Source organism: Pongo abelii, chromosome 5 (assembly GCF_028885655.2).
Source record: "Pongo abelii isolate AG06213 chromosome 5, NHGRI_mPonAbe1-v2.0_pri, whole genome shotgun sequence".
Classification (NCBI taxonomy): Eukaryota; Metazoa; Chordata; class Mammalia; order Primates; family Hominidae; genus Pongo; species Pongo abelii.
This window is the reverse complement of record NC_071990.2, coordinates 11,037,926-11,065,706: the sequence shown is the minus strand read 5'-3', so window position 1 is coordinate 11,065,706 and position 27,781 is coordinate 11,037,926. Positions and strand designations below refer to the sequence as shown.

The following is a 27,781-nucleotide window of genomic DNA, read 5'->3' as shown; positions in this document are numbered from 1 at the left end:
TGCATACAGCTTCAAATGCATACATATAGTGATAACACTGAGTCTCTTTTCAATCCATGTCCCTCATACTATTTGTACAACTGGTTAGTTATTTCTGTCTACTTAATATCACATAAGCACCTCAAATTCAAATATGGTATGCCCAAAACTGGACTCCTATCTTCCATCTCCCTATGCCCAATCCCAAACGTACTTCTCTTGCTGTATGCATCCCTCCATGTTATCAACTGCTAAACGTTGAAATCATCCTTCATTTCTCCTTCTCCTTCACAATCTAATCTCAAGTCCTATTGATTTTTCATATCCTCAAATTTCTCATGGTCATTGCTCCTTTCCAGTCTGCCATTAGTTTTGCTTCCTTGCTTGGACCAGTTAAGAGACACCCTGTGTCCACTGTGCCTCCAACCAGTCCTCCTCCTTGCAGTTAGCACGAGCAACTTGTGCAGATGCCTGGAAGATTAGGCGACTACTCAACATATGTTAAATAAGCAAATCAGTGCTGTTTAAAACATTTTAGTACTCTGTCCCATATGACATGAACTTCAAAGCCTTTGCCACTGCACACGAAGTCTTTTTGTGACCTAGACTGTACATCTCTATTGTCAAAACAGTGGACCCCCACCCCCACCGCCTGACACGTGCATTCTCTGTTTCAGGAATGACCAACTATCTATAGTTCTCCAAGCAAGGCACCTTCCCATGACACTGCCTGTGCACATTCTTTTATCTAGAATCCTCATCCTCTACTTGCAAAACTCCAACTCCTTTCTTCAAGATTCTTAGTGAAGCTTTTGCTGTCCTTCCCTCCTTCCTCCTCTAACCCCCACAAAGTGCTTTGTAAACAGCATCATTCTTACAATTCAGCTGAGGTACTTACGCAAGATAAACTAATGCGCTTGTAGAGATGCCCAGGGGGTGGGGGCCAGGATGAGGAAAGAGCATTCTCAAAGCTCCCCCAGAACATTTCTCTTCCATTTTCAGGAAGTTCCCTCCTCCTTTTAAGAGCCACCAGACATAACAGACCTTAAGATCAGTCTTCCAAGTCCCTGACATGGCCCCCAAGTCAGTTATCTTCTCCATTCCAACTGTAGCCATCATGTGGAAAATATTAGTGGCCATTCTGAGGTTCACATCATACTCTTAAAATGAGTCACTGTTCTCAGACTCCCCTTTTCTATGGCTGTATTTAGTGTCATTGCTCAGAACTACTTCACCTAATGTCCATCCCAAACTTCCTATCATATGTCACATTCATTTTATCTTCAATCCCTATCCCTTTCCTTTCATCCAGTTTACCAGTGCCTTACTGATCCAACTTCTCTCATGACGCAGCCCAAATTCCAGGGCCAATCTCCAGCAATCTCTAATGACCCTGCCCTTCAGACACACCTGCCTTGCAAAATCCAACCCTAGCACAATCCACTTCTTCCCATCCTACATTCTTGGCAGCTGAGCACTCCTGGAGAAGTCACAACTTGCCCCAGCCAATGAAATTTATGGTTTGCTTTCTCAACTGCATTCTCAAAGAAACTCCTCCATCTTTTTACTTGGCTTTGATGAGTTTCCTCAATCTTCCTGGTGGTTAATACTAACAAAAATGTGAAACATGATTTATGGCAAACAGGTTAACAAAACAACCTTGAGGGTGTTGAATACAGCATGGGAAGAAAACAAAAAGTTAAATAAGGTAAATGTAATAATGTAGCTCTAACACTATATATGTGTGTGTGTGCGTGTCCTTTAATGCTATATGTATGTCCTAAGTCATTTACTTTCATGGCACTAAGAAATATTATTGCTATTCTCTTAATTCTTCTAGATTTTTCGTTTGAAAAATGGGGTGAAGTGTGGACTATTAGTAAGAATGGCTGCTTTCAAATCCCTTCATGTCCAAGGCACCCTTCATACTTATTATCCTTTATCAACCAGAGACACATAACTTTTGTTGTTTTCATTTTAATTTATTCTATGCAGTTTAAAGTGAAAGTTAAAACATCATACAAACCACAGAAGCTTTATAGTACTGACCAGTTTTAAAACAAAAACAGTGAATGATCATTTACACACATTCCTCATCTTTAATTTTACATCTTGTTATATATACAAAGGTACTATTAAAAAACACAATTCTAATTATTTATAAACCTATTGTCAAGCAGCAAGATGGCAATGCATCATAGCAGAGCACAGAATATTTCCTTCAAGGAACCACAGCAGCAGTATTTGGTGAATGGTTATGCATAAAACCAACTTGGAGGATCATCATGTTAAACATTCTCCATAAAACAGGTAGCACATGTACACCAACAAATGAAAAATGTAACTTTAATTGACATAAGATAAAATGTTACTCTTTAAATTTTAAGTTAAAAACTATAGGACACTTTAGAAGCAGACAATACAAGGTGCTTTAGTTCTAGACTTCACAACAGAACACTATTCCATTAGTCGCCTGAGAGTCCATAACCTCTGAGGACTGCTCAATGGCTTTTTAAAGTCAACCTCAAATATAAAAAGCACTTTAAGTTTACCAGTCAAAATCTAGTTATACCAGTTACATCTTACATTACAACATACTACTTGAGAAAACTGACTTTTAAAAAAGACTGCATTGTTGACTAATTTCAAAGATTGTTGCTCTTAAAAGTAAAAATGCACCACTTTCAAATCTTTCAACATGTTTTAAGATATCATATTTTGTGAATCCATTACTTTATATATTCCAAGCCTTCAGCAAAATAAAATTAAAATGGGTTTTAAACCTAACATCTCTAAAGAAATGGATCTGCATGTCTGTGAAGTGGCTGTCCACCACAGAGCAATATGTTTGCTTCAACTATGAAAATATCACTACAAAATCCATCAAGTGAATTTTATATTCATTTTGATGGAAATATCAAAAACCTCATTTAACAGCACTACACAAATATTTAGTGTTTTTGGCATTTAAATCAGAGCAATGCAACCAATGCAATTGGTACAGGCAATTTTCACAAAAAGTTTCAAAGGCAAAACAATTGGAAATGAATGGCTGGTTGGGAAGGAAATAAAACAACCTACCAGAGTCCTCAATTTTAGAATTAATCTTCAAAAGATGGCATGCTGATCACCATCATCCTTTGTGAGGGGTTAGACAAGATTCTAATACATGTATGTGTTTTTAATGCTTATAAACTTTTAAGCTCTAAAATTAACCACAGGCTAGTCCACCTCCCACTGAGACTGAAAATGTAGTTGTGATGCAGTTCTGCTAAGTTTAGCTACAAAAGCACTAAAACAGGAAAAGAAACACTATACCACATAAATAATTCTGCATTAACTATCTTGCCTTTCTTAGTGGCATTAAGAAATATGTACCATGGTAAGCGTGTTGTGAGGTGCTAAACAAAGGATTTGTTTATAGATCTTCATATTGGCATCAGTGATGTTTCTTTACCCTCCCTAAGTGAGAGTCTAAGAGCTAACTAGTATGCTTTTAGGTATATTTCACAAGTTAAATAGAGTATTTCTTAAAATTACATAAGACATGCTTGAAGCATAAATGTCAGTAAACAATGCCAACATATATACCTCTACAAAGGTTAACCTGTATTAATTTGGGGGGGAGAGTTACATCAGCCATCATTCTTTAGTAGTGACATAACAGGAAGCTCACCAGCTCTTTTAAGTTTTCCAGCAACTATTATCTAAACCTTAGGTATCCACCATAAAACAGAACCCATAGTTCAAAACATTAGACTATGAAAAATCTAATTTAAATATCCTCCCAGTACCAAATAATGCCCCCAAAAACTTTTGGGGGCATTTTTTTTTCTGATAATCATTTTAAGATATTTAGCTAGTAGGAAGCATTAAAATTAATGCTTGAAACCGTCACTGTTTTGTTATGCCCTAGAGTCACATAAAAATAGAAAATAGTATCTAATAAAGAAATGAAGACAAAGACTGTGCCTCGCTCTCAGCTGCTAGGAAATCTTCCCCTAGCAAACACACAAAACTAAAGTTATGTTCTGTGAATTCCCTTTTAGTATCTCCAAGAGCTACAATATAGCAAAAAGGTGTTCATCACAAACATTGGGACAGAGCCAGTGAACTGTTAAACAAAACTCTAAGCAAGAAATATGAGGTATCAAACCTAATAACACACCATCATAAAATAGAGGTTAAATAGATATTTTGTGATGACTAGTCCTTAATAAAGGTTAAGAAAAACATAAAAAGAACTTGGATTAACAAAATAAGTTGGCTTTGCATTTCATTCTTGTACAAAGCAGGTAACACTAAACAGGAAGGTTGTTTAATTCACATCTCTCCTCCCTGGTAAACACTCAGCCCAGAGTTCAGTTAAGACAAACATGGAAACCTGGCAAGAGAGTCATTTTACAGCTAAGCGGGAATTTTCACCCACTACTGTTTTCCTCAGTACGCATTACCTTTGAGGTCTTGTCACTGAATTGTTGTTTGTGAAGAAGTGTTTTTCTCCACAACACATTCCTTGAGCATAAAGTCCTCCTATACAAAGGGAGTAACTAATCCCACTCTTCCTAAAGTAGAAGATAGTTCTTAGATTCCTAAGTTACTACCCTAAAATCTTGGTTACCCCCTCCCCCCTAAAAACATGTGTTTCACACAGGATAACAAGTTTAACATTGTAAGAGTCAGAATCAAATTCCCCAATAAATAACTGCTATCTTAAAAAGAAAAATAAATTTACAAGCTACCATTTTTAATTTAACCTAAGATACTACCAATTGTTAAGATGCACCATATGTATCACCAAGAAAAAACACTGCCCATTAAACTATGACACAATGCTTTCGTATCACAGAAAACGTTTATTTTATATTTATTGAAACAGCGCTTTGAGTTAAACAGATTTTTATCACATCAATCTTGTGCATATGTAAAGAAAATGTGTGAAATAAATTTGGTTAAGTTATAATTATAACTTCATATTCTGAATCCAACTCTTCTGAATCACTTTTCAAACCAGAGTCATTGATGTCTGCATTTTTCCACAGAACGTCTCTCCCGGTGTTGTCAAGAGTACTGGTTATGCAGCTCTTCTTGAAAGAGTGCTCCAACACTGTCTTCTGTTTAATGGCAGTGGGGAGCCTGGGACAAAACGATATTTGATGCCTTAATGATAGTCCTGCTCGGCGCATGAATCGGTCACACCAGCCTCTCGTGGCTTTGAATTTTGTTTCATCAATTCCTAGGGTTTTGGCAATTTCTCCTGCCTTCAATTGCATTGCTTGGCGTGTGATAGGCAATCCTTTTGCACGTGTCTCACTGACGAAATGTAGTACAGCTTCGTCTACTTGTGGGTACCTACCTTTCTTAGGTCCCGTAAAACATTTTGTTGTTGCTTTGCAGGAAAATATGGAATTGCGATCATTTCTCCAGCGACGAATATTTGCTTCACTAATATCAAATGTACGCCCTGCTGCTCTGTTTCCATGCTTTTCTGCATACACAATAACTTTTCGTTTCAATGCTGAATCATAGTGTAATCTTTTTGAAGACATTTTAAAATGTCAATTAAACCTGACACATTTGATACCAACAAAACATAGTTGGTTAAAGGGATGACACGATGACAAGCTGTAAATTCGCACATGCACACAGTAGGAGCGTTACATGACTATCACCTAGTTGACAGTAATGAGATGCATCCCAATTTCAGACAAGTTAAAATGGGAAGAAAAATGTACATTTTAGGGCTAACAAAATATGGTTTTTCAAGCCTTTAATGTTTACCAGATCTGCACCAGTGCAAGAAAATAAGCCCAAAAGCCAAGGAATAAGTGTATAAGTAGAAAGCTAGTGAAACAAAGATTATCTTTAAGATGAAATTTATAATAGTCCAATTTGGTTTTAGTTCCCTTTATTTTTATATGGCTTACATGTAAATCTTTTTTAAAATTGGACTTAAAATCCAATACAAATGTTCTTCAGTCATTAGTAAATTTCAAAGCCAAGTCACTTAAAGACAGAAGCTGGCAACTGCCTTTTCATCCTTCACAAGTACAGGACTATGTCAGGGGTCTGTGGCCTTCATCAGCAGGTGCCCTCCTTTGGCGAGCGGATCTGATTCTGTGTGGAGAGGAGGAAGTGTCTTCTTCAGTTTCAGACCCTGAAGGCTCATGATCTCCCTCTTGGGATCCTGTGTCTCCCACCAGTTCCCGGAGAAACTTGAATTTTGATAAAAAAAGATGCCATACAAAATACCAACCTATAGAGAAAAACATTAAGAAAAGTTATTACATACAATGTTATCAATTCAGAACGTTACAGTTAATGGGGTGGTATATTACAAAATACTATATAAAAATATACATAATTACAAATATATAATGATATAACAAATATTTTTTGTACAAGGAATGAGGATAAACTCTGGGATTACAGTAACGGCAAAAACAGTCTCTACCCTCATAGAATTTAGAATTCGGGTTGAGTCCATCTACAGTAAAATCATAATGAGTTTATGATATCTAAGTAAAAGTGTTACTTATACTAAAATCAAATTTTTGAGAGCATTTTTCTGGGAAAGAATTCACTTTGCCATTTACTTAGACTTTCATATCTCAGTGCTATTTATTTACTAAAAGCAAGTTTGTTTCAATCAGAATCCATAAGGCCTTAAATAGCAGGACTTAACTGCACTATGATGAAAACTACTCAGTCAGGACCAAGCTATTCATAAGTTTCTGGAAATAATTTTCAAAGAAAATATATTTTCTTAAATTATATGATGAAAGACTAAAGCCATGGCACCAATATCTTAGATTCAAGATGTTTAAAACACAGATTTTTAAAATACGATATTTTCACATCAATGTCATTAAAAAGTATGACTAATTCTCTTTTAACAAAAAAAAACCCAAGTTTTGTTTTTGCAAGGAGTATTTTAAATGTTCACTAATAAGGAACAAACATTAACCAATAAAGGAACACACAGGAGAAAACCTCTGAACCTATACTTGGTTGCTCTAAAATGTTAAGAGCATAAAATAAACTAAATTAACCACCCTAACAAGGTTTTTCATGCTGACGCGTTTTCTTGATGCTGTCTACTTTAAAGACTCTGGTTGCATAGACTAGAAATGAAACACAGCGTATTTTGTGAAAACAAAATACAACCAGCTTTTCTTGCCCAGTGTTAATCCAGGCCAAGATAAACAGATACGTAAGGGGAGTTTCTAATTTTACTTGTTTTTTTTCTTACTATCTCTGGAAAAAAATTACTATAAACCCCTTGACACTAAAGACAAACTTCAGAGATTTAATCCATTTCTCAAGTTTTTGCTTTAAGCTTGAGTGCTGAGTGTTACCTGAACCAAATCACAAATATTTTTTGGTCAACTGTGTGTTTGAGTAAAGCACCCAACTTTGTAAAATATTATTTTAATGATATTCCAAATTAGCATCTTCTCTCTTTACCCAAAATTCTGTGTAAAACAGGCAGAGCAAATTAGTGGAAAGAACACCAAGGAAGAAGTCAGGAGTTCCAGTTCTGACAGAATATTCACAAAGCTATAGTGAGGAATGAATGAGAAGGTATCAAAAGGGCTTAGGTGCCTGGCATTAGGCATTTTCTAAAATGCTCAATTGATGTCAGTTGTGGTTGTCCTTAGGCAGTGGGATCTGAGGTAACTTCTGTTGAGTTTTTAAATTGAGATGTAATTCACATACCATAAAATTCATCCTTTTAAAGTATACAATTCGGTGTTTTTTAGTATATCCACAAGATTGCACAACCATCACCACTACTGAAGTCCAAAACATTTTCATCAACCCCAAAAAGAAACCTCATACCCATTAACAGTCACTCCCCATCCCTGCTCCCACTTGCCCCTGGCAACCACTACTCTACTTTCTGTCTCTCTGGATTTGCCTATTCTGAACATGTCATTTTAATGGAATCATACAATACGTGGCCTCTGTGTCTGGTTTTTCAAACTCAGCCCATGTTTCCAAGGTGTGTCCATTGTGTTGTAAGCATCAGTACTTCATTTCTTTCTATGGTTGAATAATATTCAATTTTATGTATATATTACATTCTGCTTAAGGATTCATCAATTGATAGACATTTAGAAGTTTCTACTTTTGGCTATTATAAGAAACAAAGCTGCCACTTTTTGACTGCAATGAATATTTGTGTACAAGTTTCTCCATGGACATATGTTTTCATTTATCTTGGGTGTATCTATCTAGAAGGGAATTGCTGGGTCATATGGTAACTCTGTGTTTAAACAATTGTGAAACTGCAAAGCAGCTTCAACACTTTACATTCCCACCTGCAATGTATGAGGTTCCAATTTCTCTACATCCTTGCCAACACTTTTTATTGTCCATCTTTTTTATTACAGGACTCCTAGCAGGCATGATGGTATATCATGAAGCTTTGATTTGCATTTCCCTCATGACTAATGATGTTAAACATCTTTGCATGTTCTTATTAGCCATCTGTTATCTTCTTTGGAGAAATATCTATTCATTTCTTTTGCTCATTTTTTAAATTTAGTTGCTTGTCTTTTTATTATTGAGTTGTAAGAGTTCTTAGTATATTCTAGATATTAGATGCTTATCAGGTATATGATTTGCAAATATTTTCTCCCATTCTGTGGGCCGGCTTTTCACTGTCTTGAAAAAGTCCTTTGAAGCACCTAAGTTTTTAATTTTAAGGACGCCTAATGCATCATTTTTTCCTTTGTTTGCTTGTACTTTGGATGGCATATCTAGGAAACCACTGACCAATCCTATGTCATGAAGATTTACATCTATGTAGTTCTTCTAAGAGTTCATAGTTTTGCTCTTAGATGTAAGTCTTTAATCCACTTTTGTTAATTTTGGTATAAGAGAGGGGTCCAAATTCATCCTTTTGCATGAGGAAATCAAGCTGTTCCAGGATCATTTGTTGAAAAGATTATTTTCCCCCACTATTACATTATCTTGGCACCTTTGTCAAAAAGCAATTGGCCATAAATGTTACAGTTTATTTCTGGACTCTCAATTCCATCCCATTAACCTGTATATGCCTATCATTATTCTAGTCGCATACCATGTTGGTTACAGTAGCTTTACACTAAGTTTAAAAATCAGGAAATGTGAGTCCATCAATGTTCTTTTTCAAGATTGTTTTGACTATTCCGAGTCATTTCCATGGGAATTTTACAATCATCTTGTCGATTTCAGTTAAAAAAAAAAAAAATGGCATCAAGAATTTTGACAGGGACTGCATTTAATCTGTAGATCAATTTGGAGACCCACCTTGTTTTTTTCTAAAAAATATATTTCTCTGTACTTACCAAATTTTTCCACAATGAACAAAACATGGCTTTGGTAATTGGGATAAATAAGAAAGAAACTGGTAAGATAAATCATGAATAGTCTGTAGACTTATATTTTGTAAATACCTCAACGCCATTAATTGGCCTAAATTAACAAGGTCAGTTGACTTCAACAAATACTAAGGAAAACTTCTCTTAACTCTTAGGTTAGACTCGAAAATGTAACTTAAAAGAACTCACTTGATCAGCGTATTGTGCTAAACAGATATTACAGTGGTAAATTTACTATCAGAGAATTATAATCTTTCTAAAAACTGATAGTCTTGATTTCATTAAAACCCAAGATTCCAACAGTGGCTACAATGTATAAAATGACCATAAAGAAGAGTGAGGAAGTCTTTTGACTGAAAAGGCTATGATAAAGGGCCTCACCACTGGGGTTCCCACAATAAAGTACTATAGTGCTCTTGGGATGGTTAAGAAAGAGTAAGTCTCTCAGCACAGAAATCTACAAGGTAAGGAACTAAGGATAGCTGTAGCTTTCAGAGGCTTGGGATACAAGAGCATTCAGCTAGATCACAGACTCTCTCTTCCCCAATTTTAGTAAGAGGAATCAAAAAAATATTTTTGGTAATCACTGCCAGCAACCAATGTAAGGGATTCAATCTCAAGTCAAAATTCAGAACCAGAATGTGGTATCCATGAGAAAAACTCTAGAGTTTGGAGAGGCAAGTTATGGCTACTATCACCACTCCCCTCCCCACCCTGGCCAGCTGAACCACTCCAATTCCATACTGCTGTAATTTTTATCCTCAAATCTGGAGAGAGGTAAGCTTGAACAGTATGTGTTTTTCTCCCAATTCTGTCTGGGTATAGGCTGTGTGAGGGCTGGGGGAAAACATGCAGTAGTGACACTGTTTCTCACAAAACACTGTGAGATATGGAATTCCCCCAATATAACTAGGGAGGCTCATCTACTGGGCAGCCAAAAAGAACAAACACCCAGTTGTTTTGTTTTTTTTTTTTTTACAATGACTACTGTAATGATAGGTTGGGAGTACAAAGGAAAGAGATAAGTTGTAGTTTAGATAAGAATTGCAGTAAATTCACTGAATTGAGGAAAGTTCAACAAGTTGTCCTCCAAGTAAAATGACTAAGTTCTTACAGAGGTGTAATTTTGGGGAGAGACAGGAGGGGGACAGGAAGACGGGGTGTTTCCATATCATAATACTTAGGACTAGTAAGATCTGATGCTTCTACCACAGGCTGTTTATCAAAGAGTGTTCATAGTCTGAACAAAGGATGAGACTAAAAATGCCAGGTAGTCTGTATGGGAAAACGACAAATGACACATCTGTTCTGAGGAAAAAAAAAATTATTAAAGCCCGAATGAATACATACCAGGAAAAGTATGACTGAGCAAAGAATAAACTAAGAAAGGTATTACTGTGCCAGATACAACTGCCAATAAGCTATTCAACTGCTATGTTAGATATGACAATAATAACAACTAGGAGGCATCACACTACCTGACTTAAAAATATACCAAAAAGCTAGAGTAACCAACACAGCATGGCACTAATATAAAAACAGACACATAGACAAACGGAACACAACAGGGAATCCAGAAATAAATCCATATATTAACAGCCAACTGATTTTGGACACAGCCACCAAGAACATTTAAGTTCCTCAAAAAACTAAAAACAGATTTACCATATGATCCAGCAATTCTACTGTTGGTTTATACATCCAAAAGAAAGGAAATCAGTATATTCAAGAGATATCTGCATACATGCTCATGTTTATTGCAGAACTATTCACAATAGCAAAATATGAAATCAACCTAAGTGCCAGCAATGGATGAATGGATAAAGAAAATGTGGCATAGATACATAATAGAATACTATTCCGCCATAAAGAATAAAATCCTGTCATTTGCAGCAACATGGATGGAGCTGGAGGTTATTATGTTAAGTGAAACAAGTCAGATACAGAAAGACAAATATCATATCATCTCACTCATCTGTGGCAGCTAAAAAAGTTGATGTCACAGAGATAGAGTAGAATGATGGTTATCGGAGTCCAAGAAGTGTTGAGGTGGGGAGCGGATGAAGAGAGGTTGATTAGTGGGTACAAAAATACAATTAGAGAGGAGGGAGGCAGAGCAAGATGGCCAAACAGAAGCCTCCAGTGATCATCCCCCCTGTAGCAATGCCAAAGTGAACAACTATCCACACAAAAAAGCACCTTCATAAAAATCAAAAATCAGGTGAACGATCACAGTACCTGGTTTTAACATCATATTAATAAAAGAGGCACTGAAGAGGGTAGGAAAGATAGTCTTGAAATGCCTACGCTACCCCCCTCCCCTGCCAGCAGCAGTCACATGCCATGGAAAGAGAATCTGTACGCCTGGGGAAGGGACAGCACAGTGATTATGGGACTCTGCACTGAAACTCAGTGCTGTCCTGTCACAGAAGAAAGCAAGACAGGACAGAACTCAGTCTGTACCCACAGAGGGGGCAGTTAGACCAGCCCTAACCATAGGGAAATTGCCCACCCCAGCAACTGGAACCTGAGTTCCAGCAAGCCCTACCACCATGGGCTAAAGTGCTCTGGGGACCTCAATAAACTTGAAAGGGAATCTAAGCCACAAGGACTAAAATTCCTGGACAAGTCCTGGTGCTGTGCTGGGATGGGCTTGGAGCCAGTGGACTTACAGGGCACACAACCTAGTGAAACACCACCTGGGGCAACCAAAGGAATGCTTGCGTTACCCCTCCTCAACTACAAGCAGTACAGCTCACAGGTCTGGGAGACGCTTCTTCCCTCTGTTTGAGGAGAGTAGAGAGTAAAGAGGACTTCGTCTTGCAACTTGGGTATCAGCTTAGCCATACTAGAATAGGGCACCAAGCAGAGTCATGAGGTTGCCATTCCAGGCCCTAGCTCCCAGCTGACATTTCCAGATACACCCTGGGCCAGATAGGAACCTGCTGCCTTGAATGGAAGGACCCAGTCCTAGCAGGACGCATTGCCTGCTTAGAAGATAGCCCTTGGGCCCTAAATAGTCAACGGTGGTAGCCAAACAGTACTTACTGAGGGCCTTGAGTGAGACTCAGAGCCGTGTTGGCCTCAGATGTGACCCAGCACATTCTGAGCTGTGGTGGCTACGGGGAGAAACTCTTACTCAAGGAAAGGAGAGAAAAGAGTAAAAAGAACTTTGTCTTGCAGCTTGGGTACCAGCTCAGCTACAGTGGGATAGAATACCAAGCAGCCTCCTGATGTCCCCCATTCCAGGCCTTGGCTCCTAGATGGCATTTCTGGACCTGCTCTGGGCCAGAGGGAAGCCCATTGTCCTGAAGGAGAGACTAAGTCCTGACAGCATTCACCACAAGCTAACTGAGTGATATGGTTTGGCTGTGTTCCCAACCAAATCTCACCACAAGCTAACTGAGTTAGATATGGTTTGGCTGTGTCCCCACACAAGTACTCCTATAATTCCCACGTGTTGTGGGAGGGACCCAGTGGGAGATAATTGAATCATGGGGAGCAGCTTCCCCCCTACTGTTCTCCTGGTAGTGAATAAGTCTCACGAGATCTGATGGTTTTATCAGAGGTTTCCACTTTTGCGTCTTCCTCATTCTCTCTTTGCCTGCTGCCATCCGTGTAAGACAGGACTTGCTCCTTCTTGCCTTCCACCATAATTGTGAGGCTTCCCCAGCCACGTAGAACTGTAAATCCAATTAAACCTCTTTCTTTTGTAAATTGCCCAGTCTCAGGTATGTCTTTATCAGCAGCATGAAAGTGAACTAATACACTGAGCCTTGAGTGAACACTGGTGGCTGGAAGACAGTAGTCCCTGTGGGCCTAGGGCAGCTGTGGCCACAAGGAAACAGTTCTCTGTTTGAGGAAAGGGAAGACTGGGAGGAATTCTGTCTTACAGCTTCGGTGCCAGCTTAGCTGCAGTAGAATAGAGAGTACCAGGTAAATTTGTAAGTTTCCCAACTCCTGGCTCTGGCTCCCAGACAGCTAGGGGGGCACTCACCCCACCCTAATGGGAAGGACGCAAGCGTGACTGGATTCACCACCTGCTGATTGTAGAGCCCTTGGGCCTTGAGCAAACATAAGTGGTAGCCAGGCAGTGGTCACCATCAGCTTCAATCAAGACCCATTGTTATGCTGGCTTCGAGTCTGGCTCAGCACAGTCCCAGCAGTGGTGGCCACAGGGGTGACTATGTTATCCCTTCCCCTGCTCCAGGCAGCTCAGCACAGAGAGACTCCATTTGTTTGGGGGAAGTAAGGGAAGAGAACAAGAGTTTCTGCTTGCTAACCCAGAGAATTCTTCTGGATCTTACCCAAGACAACCAAGGTGGTGACTCTACAAGTCTGCAAGAGCCACGGCATAACTGGGCTTGGGATGCTTCCCAATGCAAACATGGCTACAGTGAACAAAGACTTAGGTCACAATGCCCAAGTCCCTTCCAAAACTTGGAAAGCATTCCCAAAAAGGATAGGTACAAACAAGCCCAGATTGTGAAGACCACAATAAACACCTAAACATCCAGAAGTATCAAGACCATCCAGGAAAACACGACCTCACCAAATGAACTACATAAGGCATCAGAGACCACTCCCAGAGATATGTGACCTTTCAGAGAGAGGAATTCAAAATAGCTGTTTTGAGGAGGCTCAACAAAATTAAAGATAAGAGAATGAATTTGAATCCTATCAGATAAATTTAACAAATAGATTGAAATAGTTTTTTTAAATCAAGCAGAAATTCTGGAGCTGAAAATTTCAACTGACATACTGAGGAATGCATCAGAGTCTCTCAACAGCAGAACTGATCAAGCAAAAGAAAATTAGTGACCTTGAAGACAGGCTATTTGGAAATACACAGCCAGGGCTGGGCGCCACGGCTCACGCCTATAATTCCAGCACTTTGGGAAGCCGAGGCAGGCGTATCACGAGGTCAGGAGTTCGAGACCAGCCTGGCCAATATAGTGAAACCCCGCCTCTACTAAAAATACAAAAATTAGCTGGGCGTGGTGGCACACACCTGTAGTCCCAGCTACTCCGGAGGCTGAGGCAGGAGAATCACTTGAACCCGGGAGGCGGAGGTTGTGGTGAGCCAAGATCGCGCCACTGCACTCCAGCCTGGACAACAGAGCAAGACTCCATCTCAAAATAAATAAATAAAATATGCAGTCAGAGGAGACAAAAGAAAAAAGAATAAAGTACATCTATAAGATCTAGAGAATAGCCTCAGAAGGGCTAATCTAAGAATTACAGGCCTTAAAGAGGAGGTAGAGAGAGAGATTAGGGTACAAAGTTTATTTAAAGAGATAACAGAGAATTTCTCAAACCTAGAGAAAGGTATCAATACTCATGTACAAGAAAGTTACAGAACACCAAGCAGATTTAACCCAAAGAAGATTACCTCAAGGCATTTAATAATCAAACTCCCAAAGGTAAGGGACAAAGAAAGGATCCTAAAAGCAGCAAGAGAAAAGAAACAAATAAGATACTCAAAAGCTTGAACGTGTCTGGCAATCAATCTCTCAGTGGAAACTTATAGGTCAGGAGAGAGTGGCATGGCATTTTGTTGTTGTTGTTGTTGTTGTTTTGTTTTTTGTTTTGAGACAGGGTCTCGCTCTGTCACCCAGGCTGGAGTCTGGAGTGCAATGGCACGATCTCGGCTCACTGCAACCTCTACTTCCCAGGTTCAAGCAATTCTCCTGCCTCAGACTCCCGAGTAGCTGAGATTACAGGTTGCACTACCATGCCCAGCTAATTTTTGTATTTTTAGTAGAGACGGGGTTTCACCATGCTGGCCAGGCTGGTCTCAAACTCCGGATTTCAAGGGATCCACCCGCCTTGGCCTCCCAAAGTGCTGGGATTACAGGCATGAGCCACCACACCAGGTCTTTTTTTTTTTTTTTAAGATGGAGTCTCACTCTGTTGCCCAGACTGGAGTGCAGTAGCGTCATCTCAGCTCACTGCAACCTCTGCCTCCCTGCAACCTCCACCTCTCAGGTTCAAGTGATTCTCCTGCCTCAGCCTCCCAGGTAGCTGGCATTACAGGTGCATGCCACCATGCCCAGCTGATTTTTGTATTTTTAGTAGAGACGGGGTTTCGCCATGTTGGCCAGGCTGGTCTCAAACTCCTGACCTCAGGTGATCCACCGGCCTCAGCCTCCCAAAATGCTGGGATTACAGGCGTGAGCTACCACACCCGGCCATAGCATGGCATATTTAAAATGCTGAAGGAAAAAAAATTATCCTAGGGTATATCAAGCAAAAATATCCTTCAAACATGAAAGAGAAATCAAGACTTTCCCGCTAGGGGATTTAGTCAACACCAAACCTGTCCTACAAGAAGTGCTAAAGGGAGTTCTTCAACCTGAAAGAAAAGGACATTACTGATAAGAAACCACCTGAAGGTATATAAAGAGGTGCTCAACATCACTGATCATCAGAGAAATGCAAAACAAAACCACAATGAGATGTCATCTCACCCAGTTAAAATGGCTTTTATCCAAAAGATAGACAATAACGAGTGCTGGTGAGAATGTGGAGAAAAAAGGAACCCTTGTACAGTGCTGGTGGAAACACTGTGTACATAAGTTGGTAACACCACTATGGAGAACAATTTGGAGGTTCCTTTAAAAATCTAAAAATAAAACCATCATACGATCCAGCAATCCCACTGCTAGGTATTTCCCCACCTACCCCCCTAAAAAAAGGAAATCAATATACTGAAGAGATACCTACATTCCCATGTTTACTGCAGTACTATTCACAACAGGCAAGATTTGGAAGCAACCTAGGTGTCCATCAACAGACAAATGGATTTTTAAAATGTGGTACATATACACAATGAAATCCTATTCAGCCAAAGAAAAGAATGAGATCCTGTCACTTGCAATAACACGGATGAAACTGGAGGACGTTAAATGAAATAAGCCAAGCACAGAAAGACAAACTTTGCATGTTCTCACTTATTTGTAGGAGCTAAGAATTAAAACAACTGAACTTATAGAAAGTAGAATGATAGCTCCCAGAGGCTGGGAAGGGTACTGAAGGGGCAGGGAGTGGGAATGGTTAATGGGTACAAAAACATATTTAGATAGAATGAATAAGATCTAGTATTTGACAGCACATCAGCGTGATTACAGTCAACAATAACTTACTGTACATTTATAAAAATAATTAAAAGAAAATAAAACAATTATAACACAAAGGATAAATGCTTGAGGTAGTGAATACCCCATTTATCCTGATGTGATTATTATGCATTGCATGCCCGTATCAAAATATCTCATGTACCCCATATATATACCTACTACGTACCCACAAAAATAAAAAATACATACAATAATGTATATTTCAAAATAGCTAGAAGATTTGAAATGTTTCCAACACAAAGAAATGATAAATGTTTGAGGTGATGGATATGCTAAATACCCTGCTTTGATCATGGTAAATTATATGTACGTATTGAAATATCATATATACTCCGTAAATATGTATGATTATTATGTAACAATAAAAATAATAACAGCTAACTTTTAAAACTCTGGGATAAGAACTGTAAGAAAATGCTTTGCACATATCATCTAATGGCCAAATTGTTATTCAGTTTAACTAAACTGTTCTGTCATACACTTCTGGTATGCCACACTCCTTGCTGCTAATAAGGCTCAAAATCTATTCATCTATGGTATTTGTAATCATCTTATGACAAATATAACATGAAATAGAAAGTTACACACATAGTTCATCTCATTATTTTAATAAAGCAGCTTTTAGTTCAAGTTAGAGAATTTCAAAGACTTAGCTTAAACAAAAAAAGGGGAATTTACTAAAAGCTACAGAGGTGTCTCAGAGAGCATGGGAGGAAGCGCCCTTACAAGGGACGAGAACTAGGAGAAGGTTCTCGTGAACTGAGGTCATTTGCTCAGCATTATCTGTTTCTCTCTGCACAGTGGCTCCATTTTTCTCTATGCTTCTCTCTGTAGATTGCTCCTCCTCCCCCCAGCTTTCTAAAACACAAACCTAGAAAAAAACACAATGTAGAATCTCTGCCCTAAACTGAGTTCAAGTGTCAGCCCCAGGAGCAGGTACAGTGAACATGGATATAGGGCCTATCCCTGAGAGGACCCGGGTGTTTTTATTTATTTATTGTAGAGATAGGGTCTTGCTTTGTTGCCCAGACTGGTCTCAAACTCCTGGTTCAAGTGATTCTCCCGCCTTGGCCTCTCAAGGTGCTGGGATTACAGGTGTGAGCTGCCATTCCCAGCTGACATAGGCGTTTTTTGAGATTTAAGGGGAGTAGAGGGAACAGCCCGGAAAAAGATCCCCAGTAATGATATCTCCTCTACCTTTATTAGACAATAGGCTCTTGGAGGACAGCCTCTATCACAGGAGCCACCCCAAAAAAAAAAAAAAAAAAACCCAGGCAGGCAATTATTTTGTTAGATAATGTCTAACCAAAACTTTTAATCTTGTTGGAATCTGCCTCAATTCCTTTAAAACACAGGCCTGACCTTCGATAAAGGTCCACACTGCAAAAAAGTCCTCCACCTCTAGAGCAGAGGAACTACTTAGTCAGGGCAAGGTAGGGTCACAAGAGGATAGGCCTGACCTTTGGTCCATACTGCAAAAAGGTCACAGGCCTGATCTTTGGTCCATACTGCAAAAAGGTCACAGGCCTGACTTTTGGTCCACACTGCAAAAAGGTCACAGGCCTGACTTTTGGTCCACACTGCAAAAAGGTCACAGGCCTGACTTTTGGTCCACACTGCAAAAAGTCCTCCACCTCTAGGACAGAGGAACTACTCAGAGTCGGAGCAAGGTGGGGTCACAAGAGGATAGGATTCATATTTTCCCTTTTAGGGAAAAGAACACCTGTAAAAGTAAGGCAAGTTCAAAATTATTATCCAGTGGAACGATTCTAGTTAAAGGTATGTGATTACCACACTGCACCCTTCACAAGACGGATCATTCAAACTTCGAAATCTGCTGAGGAGTTTTTAGAAAATACAGATTGCCAAGAGCTCATCCCAGATATCCCAAAATCAATCTCCAGGGATTGTGCTTATTCATTTTTTTAAGCTCCCTAGATGATTCCGACGGACATGCAGCCTTGGAAAAGACAAAAAGAAGTGAAAAAGAAGCATGAGTGCTGCTGCCAATCAATTGTGGAGACTGGCCAAGGAAAAGAAGAAAAGATTAGCAGTGGGGTGCCCATGGGGGATAGACAGAACAACAGTTGACCAGAGAACCTGAGAAGACTCCACTTGAGAAAAGGCAGCTTAATGCAAAATCAGTATTTACTAGTGAGATGGTGTAGGTATGTATGTAAGGGGAGCAACAAAGAAACTGGCCAGACATTGATGATGAGTGGAGCAATGCTGCAGGAGGACCATGGATATGATGACCGACATAATGGATAGTCAGAAGTGGACATAAAGAATGATTGTATCTTGCTCCAAGTAGAATTGTATTATGTCTGGTTAATAGAATGTTTAATATAGCACTTATGCATTCAGAACTCATTCTCTTTTATACAATGAGTGGAAGAGAAGACAAATGCAAAGTTACGTAATAGAAAATAAAGCATCACCCTTTACATGACATTGGTAAGAGAGCACCAAATAACAACAGAGGGGTGTGTATGCAGGTGTGTGTGTTGGGAGGGGGAGAGGCACCTGTATAACCATAAATATAGACCAACCTAATCCGGACTCTGGGCCCTAGTGACTAACTTCTCCCAGGTGAGCATATGTATTCTGGGGGAGAGGGGAATGAAGGAAGTAAAACCACTAAAACCCAGGCAGCCTTTTTCTGAAAAAGACTTACCCATTGCACCCTGCATGCCTACAGCGGACTTCTTACAGAAGTAGAGCTTATAAAATTCCCGGGCCCAACAGGCACATATGAGAAACTTCTTAACTCTTATTCTATGGGCATGGGTCTGGAACCATGTCCTGGGATTTAGTAAGACAGAAACAGTAGAGAGTGAAAAAAGAAAGGAGAGGTGAGGGGCAAAGGACAGTCCACAATACACTGATTGTTAAAATGGGTTTTGTAGTTTTTCAGCTTAAAAGGAAGTTTATGTCTTGCTTCAGTCTCGCACTGTATGCCAGAATAACTAGTCAGCAATAGAGGGTGTGTATTCTGAGATAGGCAAAAGAGCACTCACTTCTGTGTGCCAATAACTAAGCATTTGTTCAAATGATGAATTTCATGAAACACACTGTAAATGGTTTTCTATGTAAGATAAACATCCTGGCAGCAGAAGGGTTGTGATAGATGAACTTGAGTGATGAACCATCACTATCAACACACCACAAACCCGGGGAAGAAGTGTAATTTCACCTTCAATTACACAGTTATCAGTTCACAAAGTGCTTTTACATTCAATCACTGTGCTTTTACACAATCCATCTGAATGAGACCAGCAATCATTATTCCCATTTTCTAAATAAGAAAATAAAGGCACACAGTGACTCATGACATTGGAAGACAGCCAGCTACGTAAGACAGAGCAATGAATCTTAACAGCGTATCAAATTTCTCAGATTTTCATGGTGACAGTATGACTGAAACACAAAGCACTATCTAGAGAATGAGAATATGATTTTGCTACTTGCTGTAGTCTGAATGTTTGTGTGCTCCCAAAATTCATATATTGAAATTTAATCCCCAATGTGACAGTATTTGCAGGTGGAGCCTCTGGGAGGTGATTAGGTCATAGGGTGGAGTCCTCATGAATGGGATTAATGCATTGATTAAAATAACACCCCAGAGAGCTCCCTCACTCCTTCCCCTTCTGCCATGTTTGGACACAGTGAGAAGACAGACATCTATGAACCAGGAAGCAGGCCCTCACCAGACATTAAATCTGCCAGTACCCTGATCTTGGATTTCCCAGCCCTCTAGAACCATGAGAAATAAACTTCCGTTGTTTATAAGCCACCCAGTCTGTGGTATTTCTGTTACAGCAGCCCAAACAGATTAAGACACACTACCCAAGGTATTTTCAGTCCAAAAGCCCAGGTGCAGTATAACCACAAATTCTTATCTTTGTAAATTGTGGAATCATTCCAATGGAGTTATATAATCTCACCTTCATGATAGTATCTAAGTAGCTAGTTGACTGGCTCAATACCAATTTCACATTTATAAAAAGCTCTTTTCCATTTTCAATCTTATTACCTTATTCCCATTTTACTCTGAAGGCAGCAAAGGTTCATCTATGAGACAATATGTCCAAGTGCTAAACATAGACTAAACCAAGTAAGCCAAGCTCTTCTAATTCTTAAAATTCTCCCTCTATTGTACACACCCCTTTCTCAACGACACACTAGGCAATGCCAGAAGTTATTAAACCCCTGGAGTTACCACTATCAAATCAACACAAATTTGAACCATAGTACCTCCAAATCCAAAGCTTTTCTATCCAATAATCATAAGATATTTCAAGTTACCTTTTAAAATCTCTTCTCTCCTCTTTCTGTTCTCTTCTTCTTCTTCTGGTGATCACAACACTGCCATGGATCCAAATATCATCGTTATTATAGATGATGAGGACCAAATTTTCTTTCTTTTTTTTTTTTTTTTTTTGAGATAGAGTCTCGCTCTGTTGCCCAGGCTGGAGTGCAGTGGCACGATCTCGGCTCACTGAAAGCTGTGCCTCCCGGGTTCACGCCATTCTCCTGTCTCAGCCTCCCAAGTAGCTGGGACTACAGGCGCCCGCCACCACGCCCAGCTAATTTTTTGTGTTTTTAGTAGAGACGGAGTTTCACCGTGTTAGCCAGGATGGTCTCGATCTCCTGACCTCATGATCCACCTGTCTCGGCCTCCCAAAGTGCTGGGATTACAGGCGTGAGCCACCACGCCCGGCCCGAGGACCAAATTTTCATCCATACTTTCCACCTTTCCTGAACCTCAAGAGGGAATTTCTACCTGGCTAGTTTGAAGACATCTCAAAAACAGTGAGTGAGTGAGAGAGAGAGAAAGAGAGAGAGGAGAGAGTGCACGCGCATGTGTCTGCTGTCTGTCTCCACCAACAGCTCTTTGGGAGAACTATATTCTCTCCCCATCTCTATGGCAGAAAAGAGTTCTTCTTCAGCATTTTGTTCCCACTTTATCTTATCCCAGTGCTACAGATTCTATTTTAATAAACTCTCTCACATCTGTTTCCTTCTCTACATTCCTAGTGTCATTCTCTATCCTAGATCACATCCTTGTATCTATCAACTGGATTGCCACCATAATTTCTCATATCTCAGAGGCATGTTAGACCTCGATGTTCTTCCATGAATCCTAACTCAGTAACTTATTTCCGACTTCGGCAAGTTAACCTCTATGTGCTTCAGTTTCCTGTTCTATAAAATGTGAATAACAGTACCCATTCTCAAAGGGTATGTGGTATTTAAAAGTTAATACATGTAACAAGCTAAAATGAATGCCTAAAACATAGTGAGTACTCATCAAATATTAGCACTGCTACCATCTCATAGGCTCCAACCTCCTCTCCTCTAAGGCAAACAATACAGATATGAGACTACCACTGTAACCAAGAATTTTAAGCATTATTAATATATAACTTTTAGATCGTTCTACAATACTATTACTTCAATATGACCTATTTTGGGTAATTGCTTTAGCACCTCATGCTCACTTCCATCCTCCAGAGTACTGACCACCTTCCCTATGAGACACAAGTTTCTTAAGGAAAGGAAACATATGGTTTAATCAGTTTTCCAATGTGTTCACTATGCCTTAAAACAGCACCTGGCACAAAGTAGATACTCAAAACAAATCAACTATTATTCTCCCTGTCCCAACCCTACCCCCAAAACTACCAAGATTTAATTAATTTGACCAATTGATTCATTACAGAGCTCAAATGTTTGCTCTGAAGAGTCCTACTATATAACATAGTAGCTACTGTATAGCAAAAGCTGCTGGTGCCCTTTCACAAAAGTACCAAACAACCCTCAACCAAACTGACCTGAGATGTACAGAACATTACAATCAATAGCAGAAAAAAACATTATTTTCGATTATATATGCGACATTCACAAAGGCAAACTGTATACTGGCCACGGGTGGTGGTTCACGCCTGTAATCCCAGCACTTCAGAACGCCGAGGTGGGCAGATGACCTGAGGTCAGGAGTTTGAGACCAGCCTGGCCAACATGGCAAAACCCTATCTCTACTAAAAATACAAAAATTGGCCGGGAATGGTGGCATGCACCTGTAATCCCAGCACTTTGGGAGGTCAGGAGTTCGAGACCAGCCTGGCCAACATGGTGAAACTCCATCTCTATTGAAAACACAAAAATTTGCCGGGCGTGCAATCCCAGCTACTTGCAAGGCTGAGGCACAAGAATCGCTTGAACCCAGGAGGCGGAGGTCACAGTGAGCGGAGATCTTGCCACTGCACTCCAGCCTGGGTGACGGAGAGAGACCCTGTCTTAAAAAGAAAAAAAAAAAAAGATAGACCATATTCTGTATCATAAGTCCCATTAAATGTAAGAGTAAACCCTCCTAAATTTTATCATACAAAATACATTGTGTGACCATAAAAAAGTCAAATTAGAAACTGATAACAAAATATCTGGAAAAGAACAAATATTCAAAATTTAGCAACATACTTCTAAATAATCCATGGTTCAAGGGAGAAATCACAAGTGAAATTAGAAAATATCTTGAATTGAATAAAAATTTAAAAGTCAAAATCAATACTTAGAAACAATTATTAAACATCGGCCAGGCATGGTGGCTCACGCCTGTAATTTCAACACCTTGGGAGGCCAAGACAGGCAGATCATGAGGTCAAGAGATCGAGACCACCCTGGCCACATGGTGAAACCCCGTCTCTACTAAAAATACAAAAATTAGCCGGGCGTGGTGGCAGGCACCTGCAGTCCCAGCTAGTCAGGAGGCTGAAGCAGGAGAATTGCTTGAACCCGGGAGGTAGAGGTTGCAGTGAGCTGAGATTGCACCACTGCACTCCAGCCTGGCGACAGAGCGAGACTATGTCTCAAAAAAAAAAAAAGAAAAAGAAAAAGAAACAATTATCATTAAATGTCTATTTTCTTAAAAATAAGAAAAGTCTAAAATCAATAACCCAAGCTTTCCCATAAGAAACCTGAAAAAGAAGTACAAATTAAACTCAAAATAAGCAGAAGGAAAGATATATAGATATATGCATAAACCAACGAAACAGAATATGGACAAGCAATAGGGAGAAAACAATTAAACCAAAGGTGGTTCTTGGAAAAGATCAATAAAATTTATAAACCTCTAGTCAGGCCAATTACAAACAAACAAGAAAGGACACAAATAACCAATATCAGATCCTACAGGTGTTAAAAGGCTAATTAAGAAATATTATAAACTTTATCCCTGTAAATTATACAATTCAGAGTAAACAGACACAGTGCCTGAAAAACACAAACTATGAAAGCTCATTCAAGAAGAAACAGGTAAGTGGAATAGTCCAATATCTAATAAACTGAATTTGTAGTTGAAAATCTTTCCAAAAAGAAAAGTCCCAGCCCAGATGAATTCTACCAAACATTTACAAAGAAATTATGTCAAATGTGACAGACACACTCTAGTAATCCCAATGAGTCAATCCTTTGTGTAATCTTTATATGACTCCTCCTCTTGAATGTGGGTAGAAACTGATCTGCTTCTAACCAACAGAACATGGCAAAGCTGGCCAGGAGCAGTGGCTCATGCTTATAATCCCGGCACTTTGGGAAGCTGAGGTGGGCGGATCACCTGAGGCCCAGAGTTTGAGACCAGCCTGGCCAATATGGCAAAACCCCATCTCTAGCAAAAAATACAAAAATTAGCTGGGCATGGTAGTGCACGCCTGTAGTCCCAGCTACTTGGGAGGCTGAAGCACAAGAATCGCTTGAACCTGGGAGGCAGAGGTTGCAGTGGGCAGAGATCACACCACTGTACTCCAGCCTGAGTGACAGAGTGAGACTCTGTCAAAAACAAAAAAAAAAAAAAGAGGAAGGAAGGAAGGAAGGCCGGCCAGCAGGGCACGGTGGCTCACGCCTGTAATCCCAGCACTTTGGGAGGCCGAAGCAGGCAGATCACCTGAGGTCGGGAGTTCAAGACCAGCCTGACCAACATGGAGAAACCCCGTCCGTACTAAAAATACAAAAAAATTAGCCGAGCATGGTGGCCCATGCTTGTAATCCCAGCTACTTGCGAGGCTGAGGCACGAGAATCACTTGAACCCAGGAGGCAGAGGTTGCAGTGAGCTGAGATTGAGCCATTGCACCCCAGCCCGGGCAACAAAAGCAAAACTCTGTCTCAAAAAAAAAAAAAAGAAGAAAAGAAAAAAGAAAGAAGAAAGAACATGACAAAGGTAATGGGATAGTTACTCCCTTTATTAGGTTATGTTATTTGGTAAAGATGAAGGGATTTTGAAACTACAATTAAGGTCTCAATCAGTTGATTTTTAGTTATTCAAAAGTGAAATTACCTTGGGTGGGCCTGACTCAATTAGGTAAAAACCTTAAAAGAGGGATTGGGACCCTCCCTGGTGTCAGAGATTCAACTGGCATGAAGAGGTGAGCCACCTTGAGTCCTCAGTCACAAGGAACTGAATCCTGCCAACAACCACATAAGCTTGAAGGAGGAACCCAAGCTCCAGAAAGGAATGCAGCCCGGCCAACACCCTGACTGCAGCTTTAGGAGCAGAGGAGCCAGCTAAGCCAGGTGGAGACTCCTGACCCACAGAAACTGATATCTAATAACTGTGCGTTGTCTTAAGCTGCTAAATTTGTGGGAATTTGTTATGCAGCAATAGAAAACCAATATAGCAATTGTATGTAAACGCTTCCAAAAATCCAAAGAGACAGGAACAGTACCCAACTCATTTAATAAGGTCTGCATTAACACGATGACAAAACCAGACAAGGGTGTTTAAGAAAACCACAAGTATTTCTCATGAATATAAACAGAAAAATCTTAAATGTTTACTAAATTAATTGCTACAGTATAGAAAATGGATAACATGTCATGACCAAAACAGGTTTATCTGAGGAATAGGCTACTTTCACATTCGAAATGCAACATAATCCACCACATTAACAGACTTAAAAGAGAAAAAATACAGTCGGGCGTGGTGGCTCCTCCTGCCTGTAATGCCAACACTTTGGGAAGCCAAGGTGGGTGGATCACTTGAGGTCAAGAGTTCAAGACCAGCCTGATCAACATGGTGAAACCCCGTCTCTACTAAAAATACAAAAATTAGCTGGGTGTGGTGGTACACGCCTGTAATCCCAGCTACTTAGGAGGCTGAGGCATGAGAGGCTTGAGCCTGGGAGGAGGAGGTTGCAGTGAACCGAGATCATACCACCACATTCCAGCCTGGGCGAGAGAGTGAGACTCCATCTCAAAAAAAAAAAGGAAAAGAGAAAAAGTACATGACCATCTCAATACAGAAAAATCGTTTGAAAAAAAAAAAATCCAATATCCACTCCTGATTTTAAAAAAAAAGAAAAATCCCCACAAAGTATAAACAGAGGGGAAGTTTTCTTCCTACACTTGATAAAGAATATCTATTAAAATCCTACAGCTAATAATTTATTTAATGGTAAAAGGCTAAATATTTTACTCCAAAAGATCAGGGAGGAAGGTCTGCTCTCACTCCTTTCTTGCAACATTGTAAGGCCCTAGCCAGTGCAATGAGGCAAAAGCTAAAAGACAAATGTACACATTGGGAAGAAAAGGTAAAACTACCTTCAACTGCCTGTAATCCCAACACTTTGGGAGGCCGAGGCAGGTAGATCACTTGAGATCAGGAGATCGAGACAAGCCTGGCCAACATGGTGAAATCCCATCTCTACTAAAAATACAAAAATTAGCCAGGCGTGGTGGCACGCACCTGTAATCCCAGCTACTCAGGAGGCTGAGGCAGGAGAATCGCTTGAATCTGGGGGGCAGAGGTTGCAGTGAGCCAAGATCGTGCCATTGCACTCCAGCCTGGGCAACAGAGTGAGATTCTGTCTCAAAAAAATTAAAAAAAAAAAAAAAAAAAAAAAAAGAATAACTTTATATGTCATACCTTAAAAACTTGATAAGCAGGACTTATCAAACAATAACAACACAAAACAAATGACATTTAAAAATAAAAAGGCAGCCGGGTACGGTGGCTCATGCCTGTAATCCCAGCACTTTGGGAGGCCAAGGTGGGTGGACCACCTGAGATCAGGAGTTTGAGACCAACCTGGCCAACATGGTGAAACCCTGCCTCTACTAAAAATACAGAAATTAGCTAGGTATGGTGGCACATGCCTGTAACTCCCCGCTACTGGGGAGACTGAAACAGGGCAACCGTTTGAACCCAGGAGGCGGGGGCTGCAGTGAGCCAAGATTATGCCACTGCGCTCCAGCCTGGGCAACAAAGCAAGACTCCGTCTCAAAAAAATAAAAATAAAAAGGCAAGCTACAGAATAGAAGAAAATACTTGCAAAACACATCTGACAAAAACAAATAAACAAAAAAAACTTGTATCCAGTAAAAAGAATTGTTTACAACTTGATAAAAGACAAGTAACAATTTTTTTAATGAGTAGAAAAAACTTGTACAGATGATTTACACAGAAGGTAGAAAGAATGGCAAATAACACATAAAAGATGCTCAAAATAATGAGTCATTAAGGAAACAAAAATCAAAAGCATAATACCCATCCTCTAGAATGGCTAAATTAAAAACAGACAATACCATCAAATGCTGGTGATGGATGCGGAGTAACAAATTCTTAAACATGACTGTTGGCAATGCAAATGTTTGGCAGTTTCTTATAAAGCTACTCAAGAGAAATGAAAACATATGTCTACACCAAGATTTGCAACTGAATGTTAATAATACTACTAACTACTAATAATATTACTACAGGCTCACGCCTGTAATCCCAGCACTTTGGGAGGCCCAGGCGGGTAGATTACTTGAGGTCAGGAGTTCGAGACCAGCCTGGCCAACATGGTGAAATCCTGTCTCTACTAAAAATACAAAAAGATAATAAAATAAAATAAATTAGCCAGGCATGGTGGCAGGCGCCTATAATCCCAGCTACTTGGAAGGCTGAGGCAGGAGAATTGCTTGAACCCAAAAGGCGAAGGTTGCAGTGAGCCAAGATCATACCACTGCACTCCAGCTTGGGCGACAGAACAAGACCCCATCTCAAAAAAATAAATAAATAAAACAATAATAATACTAACAGCCAAAAGCTGGAAACCACTCTCACGTCCATCAATGAGTAAACGGATAAACAAATTGTGGTATATCTATACAATGGAATACTCTTTCAGCAATACAAAAGAATGTATTACTGATATACACAACACAAATAGATTTCAAAAGCATTATGCTAGGAGAAAGAAGTCAAACACAAAAAGCATGTTGTATGATTTGATTTACATTAGAAAGGTAAATTT

General features: G+C 39.7%; 1 protein-coding gene across 1 annotated transcript in view; it reads right to left on the bottom strand.

Annotated features, from left to right (window-relative positions):
• Nucleotides 1–1,940: 1,940 nt before the first annotated feature.
• Nucleotides 1,941–27,781, bottom strand: part of SMIM13 (small integral membrane protein 13) — a 44,161-nt gene continuing 18,320 nt past the window's right edge. Inside the window, exon 2 of the mRNA XM_003776746.5 lies at nucleotides 1,941–6,235. Coding sequence (XP_003776794.2) covers nucleotides 6,036–6,235 — 200 coding nt within the window. The 3' untranslated portion in view covers nucleotides 1,941–6,035. The remainder of the gene's footprint in view (nucleotides 6,236–27,781) is intronic.